This window comes from Ornithorhynchus anatinus, chromosome 10 (genome assembly GCF_004115215.2).
Source record: "Ornithorhynchus anatinus isolate Pmale09 chromosome 10, mOrnAna1.pri.v4, whole genome shotgun sequence".
NCBI lineage: Eukaryota > Metazoa > Chordata > Mammalia > Monotremata > Ornithorhynchidae > Ornithorhynchus > Ornithorhynchus anatinus.
The window spans coordinates 44,056,276-44,081,943 of NC_041737.1; the positions used below are offsets into that span (position 1 = coordinate 44,056,276).

At 46.2% G+C, this 25,668-nt stretch overlaps 1 protein-coding gene across 1 annotated transcript; it reads right to left on the minus strand.

Moving 5' to 3' along the window:
• Nucleotides 1-785: 785 nt before the first annotated feature.
• Nucleotides 786-25,410, minus strand: GPR37 (G protein-coupled receptor 37). The gene is made up of 4 exons (XM_029072869.2): nt 25,036-25,410; nt 24,174-24,699; nt 22,710-24,127; nt 786-2,829 (listed from the first exon to the last, which is right to left on the minus strand). The coding sequence occupies exons 1-4, from the start codon at nt 25,408-25,410 to the stop codon at nt 2,011-2,013; spliced, it is 3,138 nt and encodes a 1,045-aa protein (XP_028928702.1). The 3' UTR covers nt 786-2,010.
• Nucleotides 25,411-25,668: the final 258 nt, after the last annotated feature.

Here is a 25,668-nt window from a genome sequence, read left to right on the forward strand (position 1 = left end):
GGAGCCGGTATAAGAATCTAGGTCCTCTGACTCCCAAACCCAAACTAGGCCATGCTTCTTCATTTGTCTGCTATGTGACATTGGGCAAGCCACTTAACTTCTCTGTGCCTGTTATCTCAGCTGTAAAATGAGGATTAAGGCTGTGAGCCCCACTTGGGACATGGACTGTGTCCAACTTGATTATAGTGCTTAGTACAGTGCTTAGTACAGTGCCTGGCATATAGTGAGCACTCAACAAATATCATGAGAGAAAGAGAGAGAGCATCCTTGTTCGTCCTCTGACTTTCACTCTCTGAAAATCGTTTTCCCACTGAACTGTAAGATCCTGAAGACAGGGAACTTGCTACTGTTGTACTCTTCCAAGGGCTTAGTACAGTCAATGCCTCCAGGGACTCAATAAATGCCACTGATTACTGGAAAGAGACTGATTGAAAGAGATATAGAGAGAGAGGCAGAGAGGCAGAAAGTGGCAGAGAGACAGAGAGAATAAAGCTGCATTTTGTTTTCAAAGATGACACAAATGACAGTGACATCCTAATCAAAAATGGGTGATGCTGTAAAGACTTCTTTGTGATCGAAGCTCCATTCCTCAGTGTGTGTACGCACAGATTGTCCTTTACCACGCTGGTACGTTTGCCATTTGCCTGCTCATGGCTGTTTTGGAATCTGCCTCCTACTCTCCCAACGTTTCTGCAGTCTCTGCTCATGTAGACTAACCCCTTTCCCAGTTTCTACACATCAGGCTGGTTTGTCAGCCACTGTTTGCTCACAACAGGTCCTTAGTGTACCACACTGTTCATTTATTTATTCCAGAAATACGTTATTCCACTACTCTTTAGCTCTAACTTTGTCATGGGGAGAAGGAGGGCCCAGGAGAAGGGAATGAGTCAACAATGGATAAGACCAACATGGACAAGGCGAAGGAAAATTGCATAGGCCAGACAGTATCTGGGAGATACCTAGTGGTTTTTGAAGACTGTGCAAGGCCCTTTAAAGCCATAGAAGTGGTCACAGCCTTAGGGAAGATTCCTCTGGGCCTGTGGCCGTTCTCTTTGGTGTCAAAGAAAACCTGTAGTGGAACCAGGATTTTAACATGCAGGTCCTAAATGCCACTGGCTAGTCCCCCAACCACCACCCTTCTGAATCCCCGCCCCTTTCTCTTCTCTCACTGTCAGCCTGACAAATGATCAAAATAGGGTGGAAGTGAGTTCAGTTGTTTCAGAAAACCAAGTCCTCTTCCTCCTTCTTTCCTCTCCCTTCTCTCCTGTCCTTTCTGCTTTCATCTCTTCCCTCCATTCACAGATAAATTTCTCGGATATAAAGAAATAATTTTTTGACTTTCCATCACCATACTAAAAAGGCAATTTTAGATTCAGTCACTCAACATTTTTAAGGATTATTCATGGAAAACAAACACCATTAGTAATAGCTATTTTTAACGTACTAATTATTTGCCTCGAGGGCTAAGTAAATTAACAGAAAATTATATATGCCATACTTATGTATTTCTATATAAAGCAAAGATGCTGTTCTTAAGGCCTTTAAATGAGATTTATTGGATCTTTGTTAAAGTAGATTGGCAATGAAATTAAAGAATGAAATGGGAATTTATTTTCTGCTACCTTGTAAAACATTTCAAACCCCTATTCATCTCACGACATCGGATACAATACGTTCGACCACACCTTTCACATAAAACATCTCGCAAAAATCACAATGGCTATAATCAGTTTTACAGTGATTACAAAATAAATCCTAGCGAGGAATTAAATAAAAGGTACAGTCCCTAATTTTTGTTCCAAAAATATATTAGCACCGTACCAGATCAAAGGACCTAAAACTATAGGCTAGTTCTTTTTTCTTAAATAACTAACCAGAAATCCCACCCAGAGAACAAAGGTTAATACAAAGAATCGATCAAACAGATCCTTATTTCAGCTCCACCCAGTAAGGAGAAACAGAGAAGTAAAAAAAATCTTCACAGGATATTTTAAATCCAACCAGAGTTGTTTAGCAATGAGTCCCGACGGAAGCAAAAGTAGACATTTCACGCCGGATGGTACTGAAAGGGGAGAGTTCGAGTTCTGTGGTGTATTCGTTATCGTTGTCGTCGCTCGTTACTGTTGAAGACTTCTGAATGCATTCTTCACAGCAGCAACAGCAGCACTCCATAAAGGCCCGGCTGAAAGGTTTGCAGAGGCAGAACAGGAGGACAGGGGTGACGCACGACTTGAAGAACAGAAGAAACTGACTGATGATGTGAAGGAGGTCCATCGTCTGCTGGGAGACCCCTGTAGACATGTAAGCAGTCACGATGTTGCAGATGTTTTCAGGAATAATGCAAAATCCATATAAAATGGTCAACGCCACCACAGTGCAGTTCATCTGACTCTCCAACTGAATCTGTCGCTTGTTGCCCCTGGTGCAGGCTTTCTCTGCTTTCCGGATTTTCCGGGCAGTCACGAGAGAGCAGGTGATGGTGAAAAGGGTGGGCAAACAAAAGTAACAGCCGAAATACCACCAGAGTCTCGCGCTGTCATATGTCAGGGCTAGAACGTAGATGGTGTCCGGTAACTCGGGGGAGATTTTGACCACGCAGCGCTCCGCAGGGGCGCGCCCACTCAACCCCAAGTCTTCCTTGGTCAATTGGCGGAGCACAACCTCGGGCAGGGCGAGGAGCAGGGCTCCCACCCATATGACGGCCAACTTGGCGGTAGTGGATGTACAGTTTTCAATCATTTCGTAGTACATCTGGACATTAGTGGCAGCCCGGAAGCGGTCTATACACAGGGCACATAAGGTGAAAGTGGTGACTCCGAGAGAAGCTACCTAAGGAAGGAAAATGGGGAAAAATGTTAATCTACCCCACCACCGGAAAGCAAAACTCAATGCAGATGAACTCCTTCTGACCCACCTGCTCCCTTCTCCCATTACACTCTGGCTCACGCTCTTCATTCGTCTCCCACACCTCTTACTGTGACTTGTGGCTATTCTGTCTTCTGACACTTTCCTCCGGCTGGAATAACCTCTTCTGTTCAGCTCAACCCAATCACACTCCTTCCCATCTTCAAAACCTTCCTAAATAAACAGCATGGTGTAGTTGAGAAGCAGCATGGCACAGGCCTGGGAGTCAGAAGGTCATGGGTGCGAATCCCTGCTCCACTACTCGTCTGCTCTGTGAACTTGGGCAAATCACTTAACTTCTCTGGGGCCTCAGTTACCTCATCTGTAAAATGGGGATTAAGACTGTAAGCCCCACGTGGGACAACCTGACTACCTTGTATCTACCCCAGCGCTTAGAACAGTGCTTGGCACACAGTAATCCTTTTTTATAAATACTATTATTATTATTATTAAAAGTATTAAAAGTCATCTCGTTCAAGATCCCTTCCCTGACCAATACCCCACCCTAGTAGTCATGCTACCTCATCATTCACCAGCATTCCTGTATATAAGTGCTTGTTTTATTTCTTACGGATTTAATTGTGCACTTTTATACATCACATATACAGAGGGGGTAACTTGGTCTAGTGGAAAGAGTACAGGACTGGGAGTCAGGAGACTTGGGTTCTATTTCGATTGCGAGTCCTCCCAAGGGACAGGGATTGAGTCTCATTCCCACCTGTGTAATTTTTCCCAGTGCTTAGTACAATTAGTGTTTAATAAATACTTCTACTACTACTACTACTACTACTAGGCCCACGTGTGCCACTAGCCTGCTGTGTGACCTCGGGCAAGTTGTTTAACTTTTCTGGGTTTCAGTTTCCTCCACTGTCAAATATCGGTTTTCTCTCCCTCAGACTGTGAGCCCCCTGTGATTCAGGGACCATAACCTATCCTATTATCCCAAATCTACCCTAGTGTGTAGCAAAATGCTTGGCATATTAAGCACTTAATACATATTATTATTATTATCATTAATATTGTAATTATCAAGATTATTAAGCTTTTACTCTTCAATCTACTGCATATTAGATGCAGTAGATTTGTTTCTCCCATTAGATTGTACACTCTTTGGAGGAAGAACTATGGACTATTTTGCCTACTGTTTGTTCCCAAACATCTAGTACAGTGCTCTGTCCACAGAGCTTGCTCAATATACTTCCATTCCCCAACTTCACCCAGGGTTAGAATGAGTGATTTGGACACCTCTATATATCTTAAGTAGGGAATGGAACTATGTAACATGCTGCACATAAATAGGGGAAATAACATTTATACATCACATGAGCCATTGTCAGGACCAGAAACAGAATCTCTCAGCTTTAGAGGCCTCCTCAAACGTTTAATTAATTAATTAATTCATTCAATCATATTTATTGAGGGCTTACTGTGTAGCACGGGCTTTGGAGTCAGAGGTCATGGGTTCAAATCCCGGCTCGGCCACTTGTCAGCTGTGTGACTTTGGGCAAGTCACTTAACTTCTCGGTGCCTCAGTTACCTCATCTGTAAAATGGGGATTAAGACTGTGAGCCCCACATGGGACAACCTGTTTCCCCTGTGTATACTCCAGCCCTTAGAACAGTGCTCGGCACATAGTAAGCGCTTAACAAATACCAACATTATTAAAGCACTGTATTAAGAGCTTGGGAGAGTACGATACAACAACAAACGGACACACTCCCTGTCAACAATGAGCTCACAGTCTAGAGGGGGAAATCCATTTAATCCACCGAACATCCAGCTCTCACTGGACATATTAATTTTCACTGTTGATTTTGTGAATCTTGAAAATGTTTGTGAAATGTGAAATGAAGTGACCTGTCCTTGGAGCTAATAAGGATTTTTAAAGCACAAAATATTTGAAGAATTGTTGAGAAGATCTTGTTGAGGAGACATATAAATAAATCTCCTTATTGAACAATGTATCACCATCAACAACATTTATTGAATGTGTCCTATATGCAAGACACTGGACTAAGTGTTTGGGAATAAACAATAGACATAAAAGTCATGATTCTCAAGAAGCTTATAATCAAATCAATGAAACAAACTGCCTAACATGTAGTAGGTAAAAAAACAAACAAAAAAAATAGCATTGTGTTAAATTCGGTCAGGAATTTAATACATTATTCTGCATACAGTGTTCAATAAATGCTAGTGACATTGATTATTATTATTATTAATATTTATTAAGTTCTTACTATGTACCAAGTGCATGGTAAATACAGGATAATAAGATCAGACACAGTCTCTGCCCCACTTGGATCCCACTAACTACAAGGTTGGGAGATCCGGCACATTATCCCCATTTTAAAGATAGGAAATAATAATAATAATGTTGGTATTTGTTAAGCGCTTACTATGTGCAGAGCACTGTTCTAAGCGCTGGGGTAGATATAGAGTCATCAGGTTGTCCCACGTGAGGCTCACAGTTAATCCCCATTTTACAGATGAAGTAACTGAGGCCCAGAGAAGTGAAGTCACTTGCCCACGGTCACACAGCTGACAAGTGGCAGAGCCAGGATTCAAACCCATGACCTCTGACTCCCAAGCTCAGGCTCTTTCCACCGAGCCACGCTGCTTCTCTTAGGAAACTAAGATCCAAAGAGTACAGTGACTTGCTTAAAGTCATCAAGCAAGCCAGTGGCAGTGCTGAGATTAAAACTTGTACCTCCTGACTGCCAGCCCTACGCCCATTCTCCTGGACCATCCTGCCTCCCTAGACATCTGATACCAAAAGGAATGCAGGTTGTCGCTTATCTGACTGCTTGAGGTGACAGAGGGGAGACCTCACCCAAACCTCCCAGGGAGTTGGGTGCAGCTTCAAATCAAGGAACTTGTTGGGTGAATCTACTACAAGGCCAGGACACAGAGATAAATCTTCCCAAACCGGTTGGGTCCCTAGGAGTTTTAAGCCAAATAACTCATGCTCTGCATTTCTGGTGGAATGGAAACATGGTGACCCTACTAAACATTTTTTTCCAATTGCTTAGAAGTACATAAAAAAAAACCAGGCTGTAACAATAATAATGTTGGTATTTGTTAAGTGTGCTTACTATGTGCAGAGCACTGTTTTAAATGCTGGGGTAGACATGGGGTAAGCAGGTTGTCCCACGTGAGGCTCACAGTCTTCAACCCCATTTTACAGATGAGGTCACTGAGGCACAGAGAAGTTAAGTGACTTGCCCACAGTCACACAGTTGACAAGTACAGCAGTAATGAATTGTTAAAACCTGGAAGATTGCACATTGCCCACTAAATCAATCAATGAAAGGTATTTATTGAGCACTTACCATGTTTAGAGCACTGTACTAAATACTTAGGATAGCACAATACAACAGAATTAGCAGGGAAATTTTGCTTGCCCAAATATGACAGGCACTGATGTCATTAAAACACTTAAATTGTTTCATTCCAAATGCACTCTGCATTCCACTACCATTTTGAAATGTTCTTGTTTATATACATCTCATAAAATATATATATAAAGATGAATGGTGCAATTATATGCAATTAAAAAACTGTATTGTGCATCCCATGCCTTCAGTATTTAATGATTACAGAAATGCAATATCTTTACAAAATACTATGCACTAGGGATTAAAACTGTTAAGCACTGGTTTAGATGGGTAATTTTTTGAAGCAGCATCCTGGGAGATGGAATGGGTTAGATGCGATCTCTTATTAATTAACCTGCAGTGGGCAGAATAATTAGCAGCAACAAAAACAGAACTATAAACATTCATAATAAGCAAAACTCATCATTTGGGGAGGTTTTCAACCCGAACAATGATAGGAGTGAATATCAGGAAAATTGAAATTAACCAGAAAAATACAATTTTGTGAGCATATTTAGTAAGCATTCTAAAAGAAATAATTGGAAACAGAAGAGTCAGAAAATGCTAATTTGATTTTTAACTTTTTTAATAAAATATGTAAAATATGTAATGTCCTAAATATGTAAAATAGGTGAAAGAATTATCCCCCTCCTTTCAGCCAAATACCAGTGGCTTCCACCTGATTTTACAGTCAAAATGTGGAACATGCTGTAAATTGTGTCTCAGTTTTCTCTGTAAACTGTAAAGTAGGGCTATACTTCATTAATTTGGACCTCATTAGTCAGAATTCATAAAAAAAATTGGACAAAATACAAACCACTTCTTCCTTATTTTGTTCTCTGTACTACTGCCAAAGGATGACTTTCATTTAAAGCTGTGGACTTTCGATCTACGTTGTGATTAACAAATCCTCAGCAAAGCAGTGGCAGGAGGAAGGACAGAAGTGGCAGGGAATTCACTGTGGAAAATACAGAGTACTTCTGATCTACAACTGCTGTTCTACTAGTAGTAGATTTTATCAAAGATACGGTCAGAGAAAGAGACAGACTGGTAGAGATATCAAGAAAGTTTGGTGCGCACACACACACACACACAGACACACACATAATTGTGTAGCCAAACTGCTGTTCTCTGAATTTAGACTTTCCACTCATTCATTCTGGATTTCTTTTTCTCTCTTTCATCCAAATAATGGAGTTTTACTGTATAAATCTGCACCTCTTGCAGCTGAGAAGACAAAACTGGCTTTCAAGACAACCTACTCACTGTGACTCTCTTGCTCACCATAGACTCTTGCTCACACCTCCTTCCTGGCTGGAACTCCTAACCTATCCTCTTCCCACTTGACAGAACACTGCCTTCCCCATCTTCAAAGCCCTACTAAAATTGCAACTCTTCAAAACATGGTCCTTGAGTAATTCTCATTTCCACCACTAGTTCTCCCTTCTGCATAATAACAATAATGTTGGTATTTGTAAAGCGCTTACTATGTGCTGAGCACTGTTCTAAGTGCTGGGGGAGATACAGGGTAATCAGGTTGTCCCACATGAGGCTCACAATCTTAATCCCCATTTTACAGATGAGGGAACTGAGGCACAGAGAAGTTAAGTGACTTGCCCAGGATCACATATTCATTTGGAACTATAACTTTTAAACATTTGAAATTCACCCTACAGTCTGTCTCTCAGCACTGTAGTACATATTCATAATTTATTCTGACCACTATCACCCCCTCTAGACTCCAAACCTCTTGTAAGATGAAACTGGTTTACCCATTCTATTGTCTCTACTCTCCCAAACCCTTCAACACTGTAACATAGTAAGCACTCAAAATATATCATTGATTGATTGATTGGTTGATTTCTCCACCTCTTACATCCACTACAGCACTTTCACATCATCTGCCCACTGGAATTCTCCCTCTCTAGGCAGTTGGGTCCTAACCCTTATAGCCTTTAGTTGTATATTTTCAAACTCTGTTGCTTCACCTACCTATACTTTATTTTAATGCTTATCTCTCCCCCTAGATTGTAAGCTCCTTGAAGATAGGAATCATGTATACAAACTCTACTATGCTCTCCAAAGGGCTTAGTACAGTGCTCGGCACAAAGTAAGCTCTCAATCCATACTTTTTATTGATTGAGTTATCCTAAGCATTTATTCACTGGTAAAGTGGCAGAAAATAACAAGTTCTGCAGGGAATGCTCCCTTACAGTAATAATAATTGTAGTATTTGTTAAGTGATTACTATGTTCCAGGCACTGAATTACTCACTGGGGTGGATACAAGCAAATCGGGTTGGATGCAGTCCCTGTCCCACATGGGACTCACAGTCTCAATCCTCATTTTACAAATGAGGTAACTGAGGCCCAGAGAAGTTGTGACTCGCCCTAGGTCACAGAGTAGACAAATAGAGCCAGAATTAGAGCCTATGACCTCTGAGTCCCAGCTAAATGCTCTATAACACCCCCAGGTTTAGACAACTGCTACTTGATTCTGCTTTCTGAGAAATGGTAAATTCCTGGAGTAACGTGGGGGAGCAATGGCAGCAGCCAAATTGGTTCAGCTGAGCCTATCAGTGGAGAAGGAACCTGGAAAACGTTCCGTGGAACCACAACAGAACCTTATCAGCACAAGCAAACTGGAACCACAGGATGTTCTTCAGGATCAATCAATCAGTTGAATCTATTGAGCGCCTATTTTGTATGGTATCTGTTGAGCATTATATGCCAGGGGCACAAGCTAATCCAACTGGACACAGTCCATGTCCCACATAAGGCTCACAGCTTTAGTCCCCATTTTACAGATGAGGTAACTGGGGCAAAAAGAAGCTGAGTTGCCCAAGTTAACAGAGTGGACATGGTTTGGATCCAGGTCCTTCTGACACCCAAACCTGTGTTCTACCCCTTAGGACATACTGCTTCCTCTGTGCAGAGCACTGTATTAAGCTCTTGGGATAGTAGAGTACAACAGAGTTGGTAGACATGTTCCCCAGTGCCCTGTCCCCAGTGAGCTTACAGTCCAGGATGTGAACAATGTCCTTCCCCTGGTCAATGTAAACGAAGGAATGCTATTTCCTTCTCCATTCTTGTCAGAGCCAAAGTCAGTCCCTAAGTGCCTTCCTCTCTCTACCAAGGCATCCCTTGGGGGTTGAAAGAGATATATTGCATTGTTGGAGTATCAATTCAGTCTTGTTTAGAGTGGACTAATGGAAGAAAATTCAAAAGGCCTAAGAGAAATTGTAACCAGCCAGCCAGATTTCTCTACCAGAAATTGACCCATTACTGACAGGCTTAATACAAAGAAATAAGAGTAAGGGAAATATTTAGAAAGCCAGCTGTGAAAATGCTACTGAAAGCTTAACAGCTAAATATATAATATATAGCCCTAAAAAAATAAAGCTATCACTCCTTTGATAATCATAAAGTGTTTTTGAAAACCTTCTAATACAGATCAATAAATCTCTCATTTATAAAGGGAACACAAAATCTAATAGTCAATGCTAGCACCCACTGAGAAACTTGTATTTTTGGAAGCAACCAACTTTTTTAGTTTAAGTTCTCCCTATTTAAATCTTGAAGAATTGGGTCTTTTTCAACAAAATGGGATTTCCTCAAGTGCAAGATCACAGTAATGATATTCCCATATAATTCATATCACATCTTAGAAATTTGGTGGAAGGAAATGCTACAGAGTCCTCCAAACAAGGGTATTTTAGCTAAGAAAAAAATGAATCCCTTGCCTATTCTTTTCATTTAGGTACTATAGACTGTATTATAGATCACTTATTAGAGGCCCAGCAAACATCCGGGAAAATTTTCAGGATGAATTGAGGGTTAGAGTTCCAGTCAGGTTGTTAAACTGCTCTCGTTTGCATAACTTTAGCTCAGTTAGGCATTTTCCATCATTCACCTATTTTTTTTCCACAAAGGGGACTAATCTCTCTATGCTGGAGACTTTTTTTTAATCATCACTGGGGAAAATGTGGTTCTCTTCTTGAGCAGTTCACAGCAACCTGTAGGCTAATGAGAATTGATGACATTTAACAAAAGTTTCAGCCTGGATTCCAACTGTGACAGCATGAAAGTGAAATTCTTCTCTGGAGTGTTCCTAAATCAGCATAAGGAGAGAGTAGATTCCCTCATGCCCACAAACATGCATTCCTCCCCGTGTGGGACTAAATATTCTAGTTGGGTCTGCCCAGCACCCGGTCTAACAGGGATTGTCCCTTATTTCCCTGCCTCAGTCTTTTTCCCTGGAAAGTCACTACAATAGAGGAAGCTTCCCTATCCCATATTTGAGTGACCCACACCTTGTCCTTGCTCAAAAGCTGGAGGCAGATGAAGCCATTTTGCAATTAGTATCCTTAGTCTCAAAGCTGAAAGCTGTTAACACCAATTTCAGTCCCAAATCAAACAACCTTTCTTTCTCTCCTTTTCCTTTCTTCCTTCCTTTGTTCCTTCGTTCCTTCTTTCCTTCTTTCCTTCTGTCCTTTTTCCTTACCTCCCTTTTCTCTTTTTCCTTCTCTCTCTCTTACTTTCCTTTTTCCTTACTAACCTTAACTGAGATTTTACCTGATATTCCACAAGCTGACATTCCCCCTGCAACATAGTGGTTTTATCTTTGCAAACCTCTGCATTATCTAAAAGTGATTTTATGTTAATCATTTCAATGGGATAGTAGTGGCCAGAAGATAGATGGTTCATTAGGAATTGAAATAGTAAACGGGGTGAAATTCAAAAAGAATATAGAAAACATAAAAACAAAAAAAGCTTGTTTCAAGCCTGAATTTTCTAAAGCTTTATCTGATACTTATCTAGCTTATTAGTATGACACTAGGAAGCAATTGGCAACAGCTTAAAGTTCAGTTTGCAATAAACAGAAACACTGCAATTGGTTCCTTCTACAATGTTAATGAGTTACTGATAGCCCTATTGAAACGCTATCCTTTAATCATGCTTGAAGTGAGCTTTTAGGTGTTTCTACAAATTGTATGATATTATAGCTAATTAATGGTTGTATCATGGCCCTATATTCTCCTATTCTTCACATTACAAGAGATTTTGAAGTGATTCACCACTTGATCTAACATCTCTGTTGGGCCACTGCCAATTCTTACTTTTACTCCATGCTCAATGACCCCATCTTAAATAAAGGCACCTTATCAATCATGATGTCAGTGGCCCAAATGGTCTGGTTTACTTTTTCCTCATACACTTACTTCTGCCATAACACATGGTTTCCTTAGGTGTTTCACTTCGAACATTGTTAGGAAATCAGGAAATACCCTTCCAACAGTGAGAGTTTATTTGGTCACAGTTCAAATATCAACTGTGCGTCCCTGTCTAAATGGTCTTTCAGAATGGAAGCCGTTCAGAGGTCATTGAGCCCCAAACCTTTAATACCTTGCTGCGTTATTCTGAAGACTTCAAGAGCTCTTCCTGGGATTTCATCAGCAGCAGCATATACTGAGCACCTACTTTATACAAAGCCCTTCTCATGGGCAGCAGTTTGGGAGGGCTGCAGAAAAATCAATCCCATACACACAGAGCAAACACTGGGAATGCAGAACAACGTCCTGGTGGGTGGGCAAGGACATGTGTGAAGGAGCAGAAATTATTGGGAAATCAAACTACTTCCACCCTAAGTTTCCTCTCCCACCCAGAAGACATGCAAATCTCTGATATTCCAATGCAGCTCAATCAGGGACAAAATAGAAGTTGAGAGCAAATTAAAGTTTGAGACTGAATTGAAGGCATCTCTCCAGTTAAGACCATAGGGGAAAGCGTGTCTGAAGAGAGTATTTTCCATACATGGAGATGGAAGCTGGACAACAAGTCCCAGAAAGGCAGCCATGCCAGTGACAATACAGTCCCAGTATTACTGTAGTCTCCAAACCTTGCTTTTAGACCTAATTTTAGAACCTTTGGAAGTTGAGCAGCTGGCAGCCTTGGGGGACAAAGGCCTCCGTTAATCCTAAAAAAAAATAATGATGAAATTCATATAATCTGTGTAAAGGCTTTACTGAACCAGATCCCTTTACATCATTCTGACAAACCCACTTTTGGTAGGAAATTTTTTTCGCGGGATAGACAGAGGAATAGTCCTCAACCAGTTTACTTCTGAGTTAAAATGGCTCCTCATCAACTGGATCCAACCCAGTCTTATAGCTGACAGTTTAGACAGCAGAGTTCAACCAGTGGTCCAGAAATTGATCACCTATAAACCTGGGCTGGAAGAGGGAGGGTCTGATTCCAAGACCATTTTATTCAGCACTATAAATTACTATGTATTAATCACCCCACTACGAAACAGAGACCAGCAAGGAGTGGACTAACGAGAGAATATGGAAATAGATTTTTTTTTTCATCTAGACCCTGTCTTTGGAACAAGCAGAATATCTCTCAAGCTTTGATATTGAGACAAAATTAAGCAGAACCCAATGACACCCCCTGGATCTCTTCTAGACTGTAAACTCCTTGTGGGCAGGGAATGTTCTGTTTTATTGTTGTGTTAATAATGTTGGTATTTGTTAAGCACTTACTATGTGCAGAGCACTGTTCTAAGCGCTGGGGTAGACACAGGGGAATCAGGTTGTCCCAGGTGGGGCTCACAGTCTTAATCCCCATTTTACAGATGAGGTAACTGAGGCCCAGAGAAGTTAAGTGACTTGCCCACAGTCACACAGCTGACAAGTGGCAGAGCCGGGATTCGAACCCATGACCTCTACTCCCAAGCACTGAGTACAGTGCTCTTCACTCAGTAAGTGCTCAATAAATATGACTGATTGATCTCAATTAAAAGTCTCATTTCACTCTAGGACATTAAGATGTATGTCCCCCATTAGTGCAAATTCTTCGACCACAGGGGTAATGTGCTTGACCTTTAGTGTACTCCAGGGCAGTGCTCTGCATAAAGTAGACACTTGATGAATACAGTTGGATGAATGAAGGAAGGAAGGAATAAGGCATCATTGGAAAGAAATGAGTCCGATTCTATTTGAACTAGCATGAGAAGCTTTATGTACATTTGTAGTATGTTAATCAAACAGCGCACCAGCATAAAACCATCATTCTACCAAAAACATCATGTTTTACTCCTTCTCAACTACCATCATCAAGGCAAATATTAAATCACAGATTCACAAATTTCAAGCAATTATGTTTCTATCATCTTCAGTGTTCCAAAGACATAGAAAAAACAATAATAGGTTAGGAAGTTAGGGTTTTCAGCAAATATTCAGGAATTATTTTAGGCACTTCTCAGTTTAAACTCAGCATTGAGGGCTGCAAGTAATCCAGTAAATGTAGTGACAATTTTTTTTTAGTTTTCCACAACACATCTTTATTGAATTAGTAAAGAGAAATTCCAATAAAGATAGAGTTAGGAATCCAACTCATTTTTCACGGGCACTGATTGTGTCTGCAAGGGGTAAACTTAATAGCATGATGAAAACAATTCACGTATCCTGTCTGGGTCTTAACGGCTCTATCAATATATGACTTAGCCTGTTGACGGTAAGGAGATTTGCCATTAGTACATTTTTCTTTGGGCTTTTCTTAGAAAGCTGAAAAGGAATGGCCCAGCAATCATGTACATATCCATAATGTATTTTAATGTCTGCCTCCCCCTCTAGACTGTAAGCTCATTGTGGGCAGAGAACGTGTCTACTGACTGTTTTATTGTTATACTATGTTTTTTCAAATGCTCAGTACAGTGCTCTACACACAGTAAGTGCTCAATATATGATTGATTGATTGAGTGACAGGTGGATGGACAGGGAAAAATGCCCTCAAGGGGACTTCTGATTGAGCAAGGAGCCTGCCCCACTGGCAGCTTCTACTCAGTGATCTTGGTGGCCCTGGGCACACCCTCTCTCCTTGGACTTTGGGGAAGCCTTGAATACCCCTAGGGTGGTAATGAGATGACTATCCAGGACTCGGGGATGGGAAAGCCTGTCAATCCAGAGGATGTCCTGATGTCAGGACTCCTGGGTTGGGTTTAAAAATAATGGTGGTATTTGTTAAATGCTTACTATGTGCCAACAACTGTTCTAAGTGCTAGTGTAGACATGAGGTAATGAAGTTAGACACAGCCCCTGTCCCACATGGGCTTCACACTCATGATCCCCATTTTACAGATGAGGTAACTGAGGCACAGAGACATTAAGTGACTTGCTTAAGGTCACACAGCAGATGTGGCAGAGCCAGAATTAGAACCCACATCTTCTGACTCACAGGCCCATCCATGCTCTTTCCACTAGGACACGCTGCTTTTCACGTTGGGTTTGAAGGTGAGACGATTAATACCTGGTTTCCAAAGAGTTGCACTTATCTACACTGTGCAATCTTCAGTAGCAGCAGCATTTATTGAGCACCTATTGTGCTCACTAATGGTAGATTTATTAGGCAACTTTAGAAAGCCCTGTGTGGGGAAAGGTAATGAAATTAAAGACACCATTCCTGGCCTCCTGGTCATACCATCTAGTTTTTCTCTGTAGTCCTCCAGGGAAAGAGATTCTACAACCTACACAACTTCAGCCACTACACAACTTCAGCCACTCCAGAACTTCAACCTCCTGATCATCCGTTTGTTCACTATATTCTCTCTACTATAGTCACTTTAATGAAAGCAAAATCTACCTGTGTATTGTCCCCAATCGATAGGGAGAAAATTTGGTCAATATCCTCCCAATTAAAACTCTTCATCTACTGACCGGTCAATCCAATTGTATTTTTTGGTGCTTACTGTGTGCAGAGCACTGTGCTAAGCACTTGGAAAAGTGCAATATAATTGAGTTGGTAGACATGTAACCTGAGCATAAGGAGTTTACAGCCTAGATGGGGAGGCAGCCATTAAAATATATTATGTATAGACACATGAATGCTGTGTCATTTCAGGTTTCTCATCATCAGTGGCATTTATTAAGTTCTTACTATGTGCAGAACACTATACTAAGCATTTTCTCCCCTCTTAGAAAGTCCCAGGAAACTTTCCCCACAATTCTGCACTTTCCCATCTACTTTCTGTAGAGATTTGTACTCATAGTTTAAAATCAATTCTCCATAATTAATGACCCTCAAAGAGCAGCAATGAAGAGTAGCAATCTCAAATGGCCACACTAAGAAATTTGATGATGCTAGTTTGCATTCTTGAAAATTTAAAATGAACTGATGCTTATTTGCAGCAAAACCTATCAGCTTATCTAAGGAAAAAAGTCCTCTCTATCCTAAGGAAATCTGTGGAAGACTTTCTTCTGTGATTTCACATCAGCCTGTTCTCCAGTCTGCAGAATGGAATCTGGCTCAGTGCATTAATACATATTTGAATCTAACTTTCCTTATCTTGGACATTCTGAACTTTCTCTACACTTTGTTTTTGAAGTGAAACAAGCAGGTGTTTGTTTTGAGGGCACTGCCCACACTTACAATCTAGTTTCAACTAGACACTAAAGAGATTAAAGAAGATTATATTCCCTTCAAAAAGGAACTGAAAAATATAGGATTCAGGAGGCAGATTATCCAGAGGTTTCAAATCCTAGGACACAGCAGTAATTTCAGTAGGCAGCAGTGCCCATATGGATAGCCCAACCATATTTGGTTCAAGGGTTATGTTGAAAGTCAAACATGCTGGACAGGGAGTGGCCTAGTGGAGAGAGAGAGTCTGAAATCCCAAAGCTGGGGGCTCTAGCCCCAGATCTCCTACTACAGTGCTGTGTGACTGTGGAAAATCCTTTAATCTCTTGTGCCTCAATTTCCTCATCTGTAAAATGGAGGTGATCCCTATCTTTCCATATCTCACTGCCACATAGAAAGGATAAAATGAGGTAACTGAAGGGAGAGGGCTTTGGAAAAGAATACAAGTGCTCTTCAAATTCAAGGGACTATTTTCATTATTATGATTATGATTATGATTTGGCTTCTTAGCCAGATTTTCCATGAACAGATCACCTACTTGCCAGCCCTGAGCTTCCCAACAAATCAGCCTTCCCTACTGAAATAGTCTGAGTGAGTAGTTCCCTGGGAGAAGGGTGAGAGGTTGAGGGCATTGCAGATGAAACTTGGAAACTGTAGTGGGTAGTGCTCCCTAAAATGGTTGAAAACACTGAACTAGTCAGAATAGAGTGCCTCTTGGTCAGTTTGTCACTCACGCTTATAAGAATGAAGTATATGATTGGCACACTCCACACCATCTGAATCACTCAGACATTTGCCGAGTGATTAGTATGATGAATGTGTGACATGATGATAGGACCGTTTTCAATTACTCTGTAGACTCATCCAAAAAAATTAAAAAATAACCACGCTGGAACTGAAAGGAATATCTATCCACTGGCATATGAATGCAGGACTGAAAAAGGATTGTGCGGAGTTAATGTCACTTCAGGGAAGTCTTAAAACACTTCGCAAAGCACGGCTTCCCTCAGAATACATGTTCAACATTTCGTTCAACCTATTATTTGTAACTGACGAATTGGCCATAAATCTGAATGCTGCTAACTTAAAAATCCATCAGACTCCTTCAGAGTTTTCCAGCCGTCTTCCTGGTGATTGATTGTGCTTTATTATCAATTGAGGTCTCCCAGGCATCTTCAAGGATCAGACCAGACCCCTGTCCCTCCCCAGCAGTGGACAGGCTACCCTCACTCGGGGGGAGGTAGGAAGGGGGGCAGTATCCAGAGGCTTTCCTGGTCAAGGCCGTATTTGGGGATTCAGCTGGCCTGCTCCCATTAGAAATAAAGTTAAATTTAAATTTATTTCTGACACCTAGAATTCATCTCCTTGTGGTGTTGCCCATCTCCCACAGATCAACTTGGGCCTTAAATGGTTGCATCTAGCAACCAACCGACCCAGTGCCATGTCAACAAAGGCTGACTTTGTTGATTTATCACTTCTTTTTAAAGTGATTAAAGTTCAGATCTCCACTTGAGCAAATTTGCCAAGGAAGAAGTTCTACCCCATTTTTTCTAACTCAGCCCCTGTGGTTCCCATAGGTTTCCTGGACCCTCTCTCGTATTCCAGACTAACCCCACTTTTCTCTCTAGCCTCCCATTCCTCCTGCATTCCTAAATCTACTTTTGTACATTTTTTCTAGCACTGAGCATCTCACTGCTTGCTATCATCCTAACCTCTTCCAACTATGGCAGTCTGAACTCCCAGAGCTGGAATGGGGCAGGACAGGGGGCAAGCAGGTGGTAGTGGCAGATGAGGAGGGTTTTGAGGGGAGAGCTGAGAGAAGCTCCAAGGCTGGCTGTGGTGGCAGAAGGGGGTGGAGGTGGGGAGGCTGAGTTGGTCCAAACCTGGCAATGGAGGCAGAAGCCTGGAGAGGGGGGAAAGGGCTCAGAGAGGGGAAGTACCTCATAGAAAGTCCGAGAATGATGGTGGGAGAGGAGGGTGGAGGTAGCTCAGAAATGGTCTTTCCTCTTCTTCGTCCTCCTCTTCTACACCCTTAATCAATCAATCCATCAATCAATGGTATTTATCGAGTGCTTACTGTTACAGAGCACTGCTCTAAGCGCTCGGGAGAGTACAATACAACCGAATTAGTAGACACATTCCTTTGTCCAGCCTGCTCTCCCCCATGCCACCCCAGCTTCGGCCCCTGACTCTGCAGCAACAGGCTGGGGGCTGGAGCTGGAGAGGGGGAAAAGGAAGGTGAGGACACGGAGGTGTAGGGGTTGGGGTTGAACTGCATGTTTGGGGGACAGGAAAGGCTGGAAAATGCTGAATGTGGGGGAGGGGAACAGGAGCCAGGCACCCCCAGGGTTGGGGAGGAGCTACCATTAGGTATCTCTGAAGGAAATGAGTCTCAAACACATAACTTTGGAAGTTCCTAGAAAAGTGAAAATGGCTCTTCTGGGAGGCAACAATTAACCTGCTATAACACCTGTTGCAGCACTTTGGCCAACAAAGTTTCCACTGAAGACCCTGAAAGGAAATCATGTGGCAGAAGCAGGGATTTCAGGACATCTTGTAGGCAATGAAAACCAACTGCGCATGACTCTCAGTGGACATTAATGATGTGTATATATCTATAATTCTATTTTTTTATACTAATGCTATTGATGCCTGTCTCCTTGTTTTGTTTTGTTGCCTGTCTCCCCGCCTTCTACACTGTGAGCCCGTTGCTGGGTAGGGATTGTCTCTGTTGCCGAATTGTACTTTCCAAGCACTTAGCACAGTGCTCTGCACACAGTAAGTGTTCAATAAATACTATTGAATGAATGAATGCACAGTGGATGGCTTCGCCTGTGCCTGGGGTCTGCATTGGAGGACTTCTGGCCTAGTGGAAAGAGCAAGGGGTTAGAAGTCAGAGGCCTTCTGGCCTAGTGGAAAGAGCAAGGGGTTAGAAGTCAGAGGACTTGGGTTCTAATCCCTGCTCTGCCATGTGTCTGCTGTGTGACCTTTGTCAAGTCACTTAACTTAAATCAGTTACCTCATTTGCAAAATGGGGAGTGAGACTGTGAGCCCCAAGTGGGACATATGCCATGTTCAACCCGATTAGCTTGGGTCTACCCTAGCACTTAGTACAGAGCCTGGTACATAGTAAGTGCTTAACAAATACCATTAAAAAAATTTGCAAAAAGTGGGGAAAATATTCAGACAGCCAAAACAAATGCAGGAAAACTGTAAGGAATCAGTTGGCATCAGGGAGGAGTGCAGCCTGGGACCCTAAGGGGCTGTGGGATCATTTGAGTGGGTGCTGAGTTCAGGACCTGGCTTATCTGCAATGGAGAGAAAGATAAAATCCAAGTTTGGGTGGAAAGTCTGATGACGGTTCCCAGGAACCCACGAGGCACAGCGCATCCAGAAGACAGAGATAATCGGCACTTTTTTAATGGTATTTGTTTAGCTCATACTCTGTGCCAGGCATTGTACTAAGCCCCGGGGTTAATACAAGCTAATCAGATTGGACACAGTCCTTATCCGACTTGGGACTCACAGTCTTAATCCCCATTTTACAGATAAGCTAACTGAAGCACAGAGAAGTTAAGGAGCATGAGGAGCATGAGGAGCAGCGTGGCGCAGTGGAAAGAGCACGGGCTTTGGAGTCAGGGCTCATGAGTTCAAATCCCAGCTCTGCCACTTGTCAGCTGTGTGACTGTGGGCAAGTCACTTAACTTCTCTGTGCCTCAGTTCCCTCATCTGTAAAATGGGGATGAAGACTGTGAGCCCCACGTGGGACAACCTGATTCCCCTGTGTTTACCCCAGCGCTTAGAACAGTGCTCTGCACATAGTAAGCGCTTAACAAATACCAACATTATTATTATTATTATTAAGTGACTTGTCCAAGGTCACCCAGCAGACAAGTCGCCCCTCTCACCAAACTTTTGTAGAAGGAGGGAGGGTGGAAGGTTAGTGAGGGAGAGTTTAGTGCTAGGAGATAGGCCTCCGATACAGACCTCTAACCAACCTGCCAGCCCACACCTCTTAAAGGGAGAGGACTTTCAAAGGCCATTTCCCACACTACAGAGATTAGAAGGGAAAACATCAAAATCAGAGAGCAGTCGAGGAGTGGCTGGGAAGGTTCTACCAATCAGAGGCAGCAGGGGCCAGTTAAGGACACCAAGAAGCACACAACCTGAGGAAGTAACCTAAAAATGCAGAGGAAGCCACAAATCTTCGAGAGAATAAGCCACGAGAGAGTAAGGCAGACAGGGCAAAGACAGCAGACTGCTGGCAAGGGACAGATGAGAGCACAAGTCACTTACTGCAATGAAGAGGACATAAGAATAAAATTCCAGAAGAGATACCAAAGTCAGAAGAAGAAAACCACAGGAAGCGATAAAAGTCAACAACATTCCACAGGATGCTGAGACTCTTCCACCAAACCATTCGCAAAACAGAATACCTTGTTACAAAAACATTAACCAGGGCCAGGGCATTTAGCTAGAAGCAAGAGAAAAAAAATAATTTGGTGACCCACAAGGCATCCCAAATACTGGGGAGGAAAAAAAGAATAGGGGTGGGAGGAAGGAAATGAGGAGAAGGGGGAGAGAGTTGAAAGAAAGGGGAATAACTAAGAATAGAATATTGAGGAATAAATGGAAATGGGATGAGCTCAGAAGAGCTAGGAAAACAAAAACTCTCATGGATGTTGCACAGATCTCAGCAGTCATAAATAAATCAGAACAAGAACATAAGGCCAAACAAATGCAAACTCATGCACAACAAGTGAATACCAGAAAGTCCTACAAACAACACCTGCCACCCAAATTTGGTCAGGGGAATAGCAACAGGGCATTTTTTCCAGCCAACTCTTCTCCTAATATTCTCTCATGGTATTCTTCTATAAAAACTCTGAGCTAATAGGCATGATATGCCCTGTAGTGCCCTGCTTGGAACTGGTGTTTGTTGTACAGTTCTTAGCTTTTCTGATAAACCCTCACCCCCTGCCAGTTCATGCTTTACTGTGCTACTTCCTGGGGGCTTGACTTACTTTCAGAATTCAATAGATTTCAGCCTAAATTGTCCTGGTAATCCATTCTGCATCTCTCTCACCTGTGCATTCATTCATTGATTTATTCATTCATTCATTCATCTCACATGGTCGTGGTTCTCAAACCAATTTGTTCCATAATTTCAAAACGATAATAATACATTAAATTTGTTTAGCTTTTTTTTTTTGCATTTTTCCAAAGCACTGTTAATTGTCTCATTTCAGTCTCACAATATCCCTGGGAGGTAGCATGAGGTAAATATTATTAGCTTCATTTTGCAGATGAGGAAACTGAAATCCAGAGAGGTTAAATAACTTCCTCAAGCTCACACAGTGGACTAGTGGGTAAACCGAACTAAGAACCCAGGTCTCTGCTTCCAGACCTATGCTATCTTCCTCTCCCACATGAGCTGACCTCCAAATAAATTAGATGCGTCAAAGCTTTTCCTAGCCCCTGGCAACAGCAGACACCATCGGCCTTGTGCACAGAAAGGATGGCAGCTGTTTTAATAAGGCTTAGTATCTGATCGCTGCCACTGTAACAGAGCGTACTCTGTACACAGTTTCTCTAGTCCTTCAGAGAGAAATCTGGTAGTCCTGAGGTGCTATGCAATTTGTTCATCCTTTAAGCAAATGAGTCGTGTCACAGGCTTTGGGTATTTATTTGCTGTACAGAATTATGGGCTGCTGCAACCTTAACACATTTCAGCTCTTCTTTCTGCTTCCATAAATGCAATGAATGGGCTGATTGGAGCAGGGTAATGGCCAGCTGGCTGAAAACGCCACTGGAAAAAGGTTTGGGCCACTGCCACGAAATGGTGTTTGAGAGGGTGAGGGACTGTTTTAAAGTAAACCCCAACCTCCACACAAATGGATAAATAAACGCAGAATCTGGAAGAGTTAGTGCAGTAAAGTCCTCTTAAGAAGTTTCTGTTTCAAAAGTCTTCCCAACTGATCTGTCTACATTTTCAGACCTGCTTGGGTGCCCTCAGTTTTCTACTTTCCTCCTAAGGGATGTCCCTGTTACCATGTTGCTTTTAGCAGATAGTAGAACTAATTATTATGTATGCTGATTGACCAAGAATTAATTCATCCTTCTCGGGTAACAAAAGTTACTCTGGTATCCTAAAAGGAAAAGGTCATGGAATTGGGTAAGTGGGAAAGGGGGAGAGAAGGACTTTTTTCCTTTTTTGAAGAAGTGAAGTAATATAGGTTGAGTTTAAAATGGGCAGGAGATGGTCGATTACAATTTAAACGATATAGGAGGTGGGGCGGGTGGGGAGTCTGTCTTCCTCTGAGAAAGAGTTTTACCCAACTCAGCTCTGAGCTAGGGGGAAGAGGATTGGAGATAAGCAGAGGGAACTGCATACTGGTCCAAGCTGCCTTCCCTTGGAATAGTAGGTCCGTCCGTTTCCGTTTTTCATTCTGAACGTGTTCTTGGAAAACATTTAGGGAGAAAAGGCTCAGTACAGTGCTCAAGCACTTAGTACAGTGTTCTACATACAGGAAGTGCTCGATAAGTATCATCGATGAAGAAGGGGTGCCATGTGGTCCCATTTGTCTTGCTAGAAGGCCGTCCTGAGGTTAAGCGGGCTAGCCCACTCTTCGGAGCAGAGCAGAGAAGAGCTCCAACAATTTCCACATCAGAGAATCACGCGACTCGGTCCACCAGAGCATGGCCCCAAGCCTCGACCAGGCAGGGTGGACCCGGACCATCGGGGACCCTGAAGCCACAGAGTCCTCTAAGGGTCATTGGTCTGTCTGTGGCTGGGCGAGGGGGCTACCTTAACATAGAGAGAATGAGGTGTGAAGCAGACAGGAGAGTGGAGTCAAGAGACGAGGGAGATGGAGGAAAAGGGGAAGAGGAGGACTGGGAATGGGGGTGGGATGGGAGAAGGGGGCGTTCCAGACCTCATCCAGGGGATGGGGAAGGAGGAGGGAGAGGAGGCGACGGGACGGGGTGGAGGGGGCGAAGGGCTGGGGGTTACCTCGATGTAGGGCACAATCTTGCAGGAGAAGTCCTCCAGCAGCCACTTCTTGGCCAGCTCGTGGAAGATGACCAGGGGGAGGCAGAAGAAGAGGATGAGGAAGTCCCAGAAGGCCAGGTTGGCCAGCAGCGAGTTGGAGATGCTCCTCATGTAGTAGTTGTGGCACACGATGCACAGCACGGCCAGGTTGCCGACGATGCCGGTGCCGAAGATGACCACGGACAGGCACATGACGGCGTACGCCCCGTACGACTCCTTGGTCAGCGGGTAGAAGGGGTTCTGGAGCCGGGTGCGCCCGCTCGTCCCGTTGCCCGACCCCCGGGGGTCCCCGCGCTCCCCGGACCCGTTCAAGGGCAGCGCCCGGCCCGGGGGCACCGCCGCCCCCCGGCTGCCCGAGGAGGGGGCTTCTGCCGGAGGGCGACCCTCGGTCCTCCCCGCTCTTCTGGGCCGGGGTCGGGGCCGGGGCTCGGGGGCGCTGCTGCCGTCCGGGAGAGGGGGGACACCCGATCCGGCAGCCCCGGACCCCGCAGCCCCGGACCCCCCGGCTCCCTTCACCGTCCACCGGCGATGGTCCCTGGGTGAGCGTCGATGGTCCCAGGGCGAGCGCGGCTGGTCCGACGGGGAGAGAGGCTGGACCGGGGGAGAGCGCCGATGGTCCCAGGGGGAGATCGGCTGGTCCGGGGGGGAGAGCGGATGGTCCGAGGCGGAGAGCAGCTCGGCCGAGGGGGCGAGTAGCTGGTCCGGGGGGGAGCGTGGCTGGTTCGAGGGGGTGCGCGGGTGGTCCGAGAGGGAGCGCGGATGGTCCGGGGGGGAGAGCGGATGGTCCCAGGGGACGAATGGCTGGTCCTGGGGGGAGCGAGGATGGTCCTGGAGGGAGCGCGGATGGGCCGGCGGGGAGCGCGGCTGGTCCTGGGGGGAGCCAGGGTGGTCCGAGGGGACGAATGGCTGGTCCTGGGGGGAGCGCGGCTGGTCCGAGGGGACGAATGGCTGGTCCGAGGGGGCGAGCGGCTGATCCGGGGGGGAGCGCGAATGGTCCGGTGGGGAGCGCGGCTGCTCCGAGGGGACGAATGGCTGGTCCGAGGGGGCGAGCGGCTGGTCCTGCGGGAAGCGAGGATGGACCTGGGGAGAGCGCGGCTGGTCCTGGGGGGGGCGCAGATAGTCCGGTGGAGAGCGCGGCCGGTCCGAGGGGATCAACGGCTGGTCCGAGGGGGCGAGCGGCTGGTCCTGCGGGGAACGAGGAGGTTCCCAGGAGGAGCGCGTCCGGTCCGAGGGTCCGCGCGGAGACTCCGCGGCCTCCCCGCCGCTGTCCCCGGGGGTCCCGGGCGGAGCGTGGCGGTCCCGCTGTGGGCAGGCCCCGGCGGCCGCAGCCGGCAGGTGCCCGGGCTCGGGGTCCCGGGCGGCGGCCCCCGGCCCCGCCCGCAGCAGCAGCAGCAGCAGCAGCAGCAGCAGCCGCCGCCGCAGGGCCACGGCCCAGGCGGGGGGCGTCCCGGAGGGCTGCATGGCGCCGCGCCCACCGGCTCAGGAGCTCCGCCGGCCGCTCCCCGGGCGGGTGCCGGGCGGGGCGCCCATGGCCCCGGGGGGGCGGCCCGCCGGCTCGGCCCTCTGCCCCCCGCGGCCCGGCGGCCGGGGAGCTGCGGGGAGCTGCGGGGGGTCGGGGTGGGCGGGCCGCGGGCCGGACTGCGGCTTCCCCGCCCGGCCGCCCCGGCCCGGGCTCCGCCTCTCCCCGTCTCAAGTCCCGAGCATGTCCGGGGCCGGGCTCTCCGCGTCCCCCCCGGGGGGTGGAGGATGGGGGCTCCCCGCTCCCGAGAAAGTTGGCGGCACTCGCGGCCGAGCGGGATGGAGGGGGTCCGAGCGCCAAGGGGACGAGGGAGCGGATGGGATGCGATGGGCAGCGATGGGAAGGGAAGGCCGGCGCGGCTTCTGGCCGCTCTGCCTTCTCGGTGGCGGCGGGCGCGGGTGTCCCCTGCACTGCTTTATTGGCCGCCCAGGTCTCCGAGGAGGGGAGGCAGCCCGCCCCCTCCCCACCCTCCCGCCCCGTCCCCGCCCGCCCCGCCCTCCCCGCCCCTCGCCTGCGGCCGACTCCCGGCCGGGCTGGGCACGGGCTGGGCACGGGCTGGGCACGGGCTGGGCACGGGGCGGGGGCGGGGGCAGCTCCGGAGACCCCCCTCCTCGGATCAGCCCCGCATCAGCACAGCCCCCTCCTCCACCCGGCGCCCCCCCGGGTTCGCCCCAGCGGCCGCGGAGGCGCCGGAGGTGCCACTTCCCCCGGGCAGAAAGTTGGGCAGGGAGGAGCCCGGGCTGCGCGGGCGGAGAGTCCCAGGGCCACCGGGAGGGACGGCGGGTGCGGGGCAGGTGCGGGGCTCCGGGGGGCGGCCCGGACCCCCGGCCGGAGCTGCCCGCCAGGCTGGGCATGGCCGGGCCCGGGAGAGCGAGGGGGGCGGGAAGGGGAAGGCTCAGCTCCCGTCCTCCTCTGTCGCCCTCCTGGCCCAGCCGCGGGGCTCCCCGGAGTGGTACCCACCCCCTGCCCGCCCCGGCCTAGATGCTCGGGGGTCCCGGCGGCGGCACCTGGGAGGCACGGGAAGCCGCCTGGCCCGGGGCTCGGACCCAGAAAGCTGCCACCTGGCCGGACCATCAGCATGGCCAGCACGCCGGCCGGGGCATCCCCGGCCCCGGGGCCAGCCGGGTCCATCAACCGGTCCATCGATCGACCGTATTCATGGACCCCTTACTGTTCACGGCGCCGTACTATGCTCTTGGGAGAGTACGATACAGCAGAGCTGGTAGACACCATTTCTACCCTCCGGCTTATCCCCTTGGGAAACCCCCTCCCCATCTCTCAGGATCTGGGCTCCTGCTCTGGAAGCCGCCTGGATGGTGGCTGGGCAGGGGATGTGTCTGTTTATTGTTATAGTGTACTCTCCAAAGCGCTCAGTACAGTGTTCTGCACACACTAAATGCT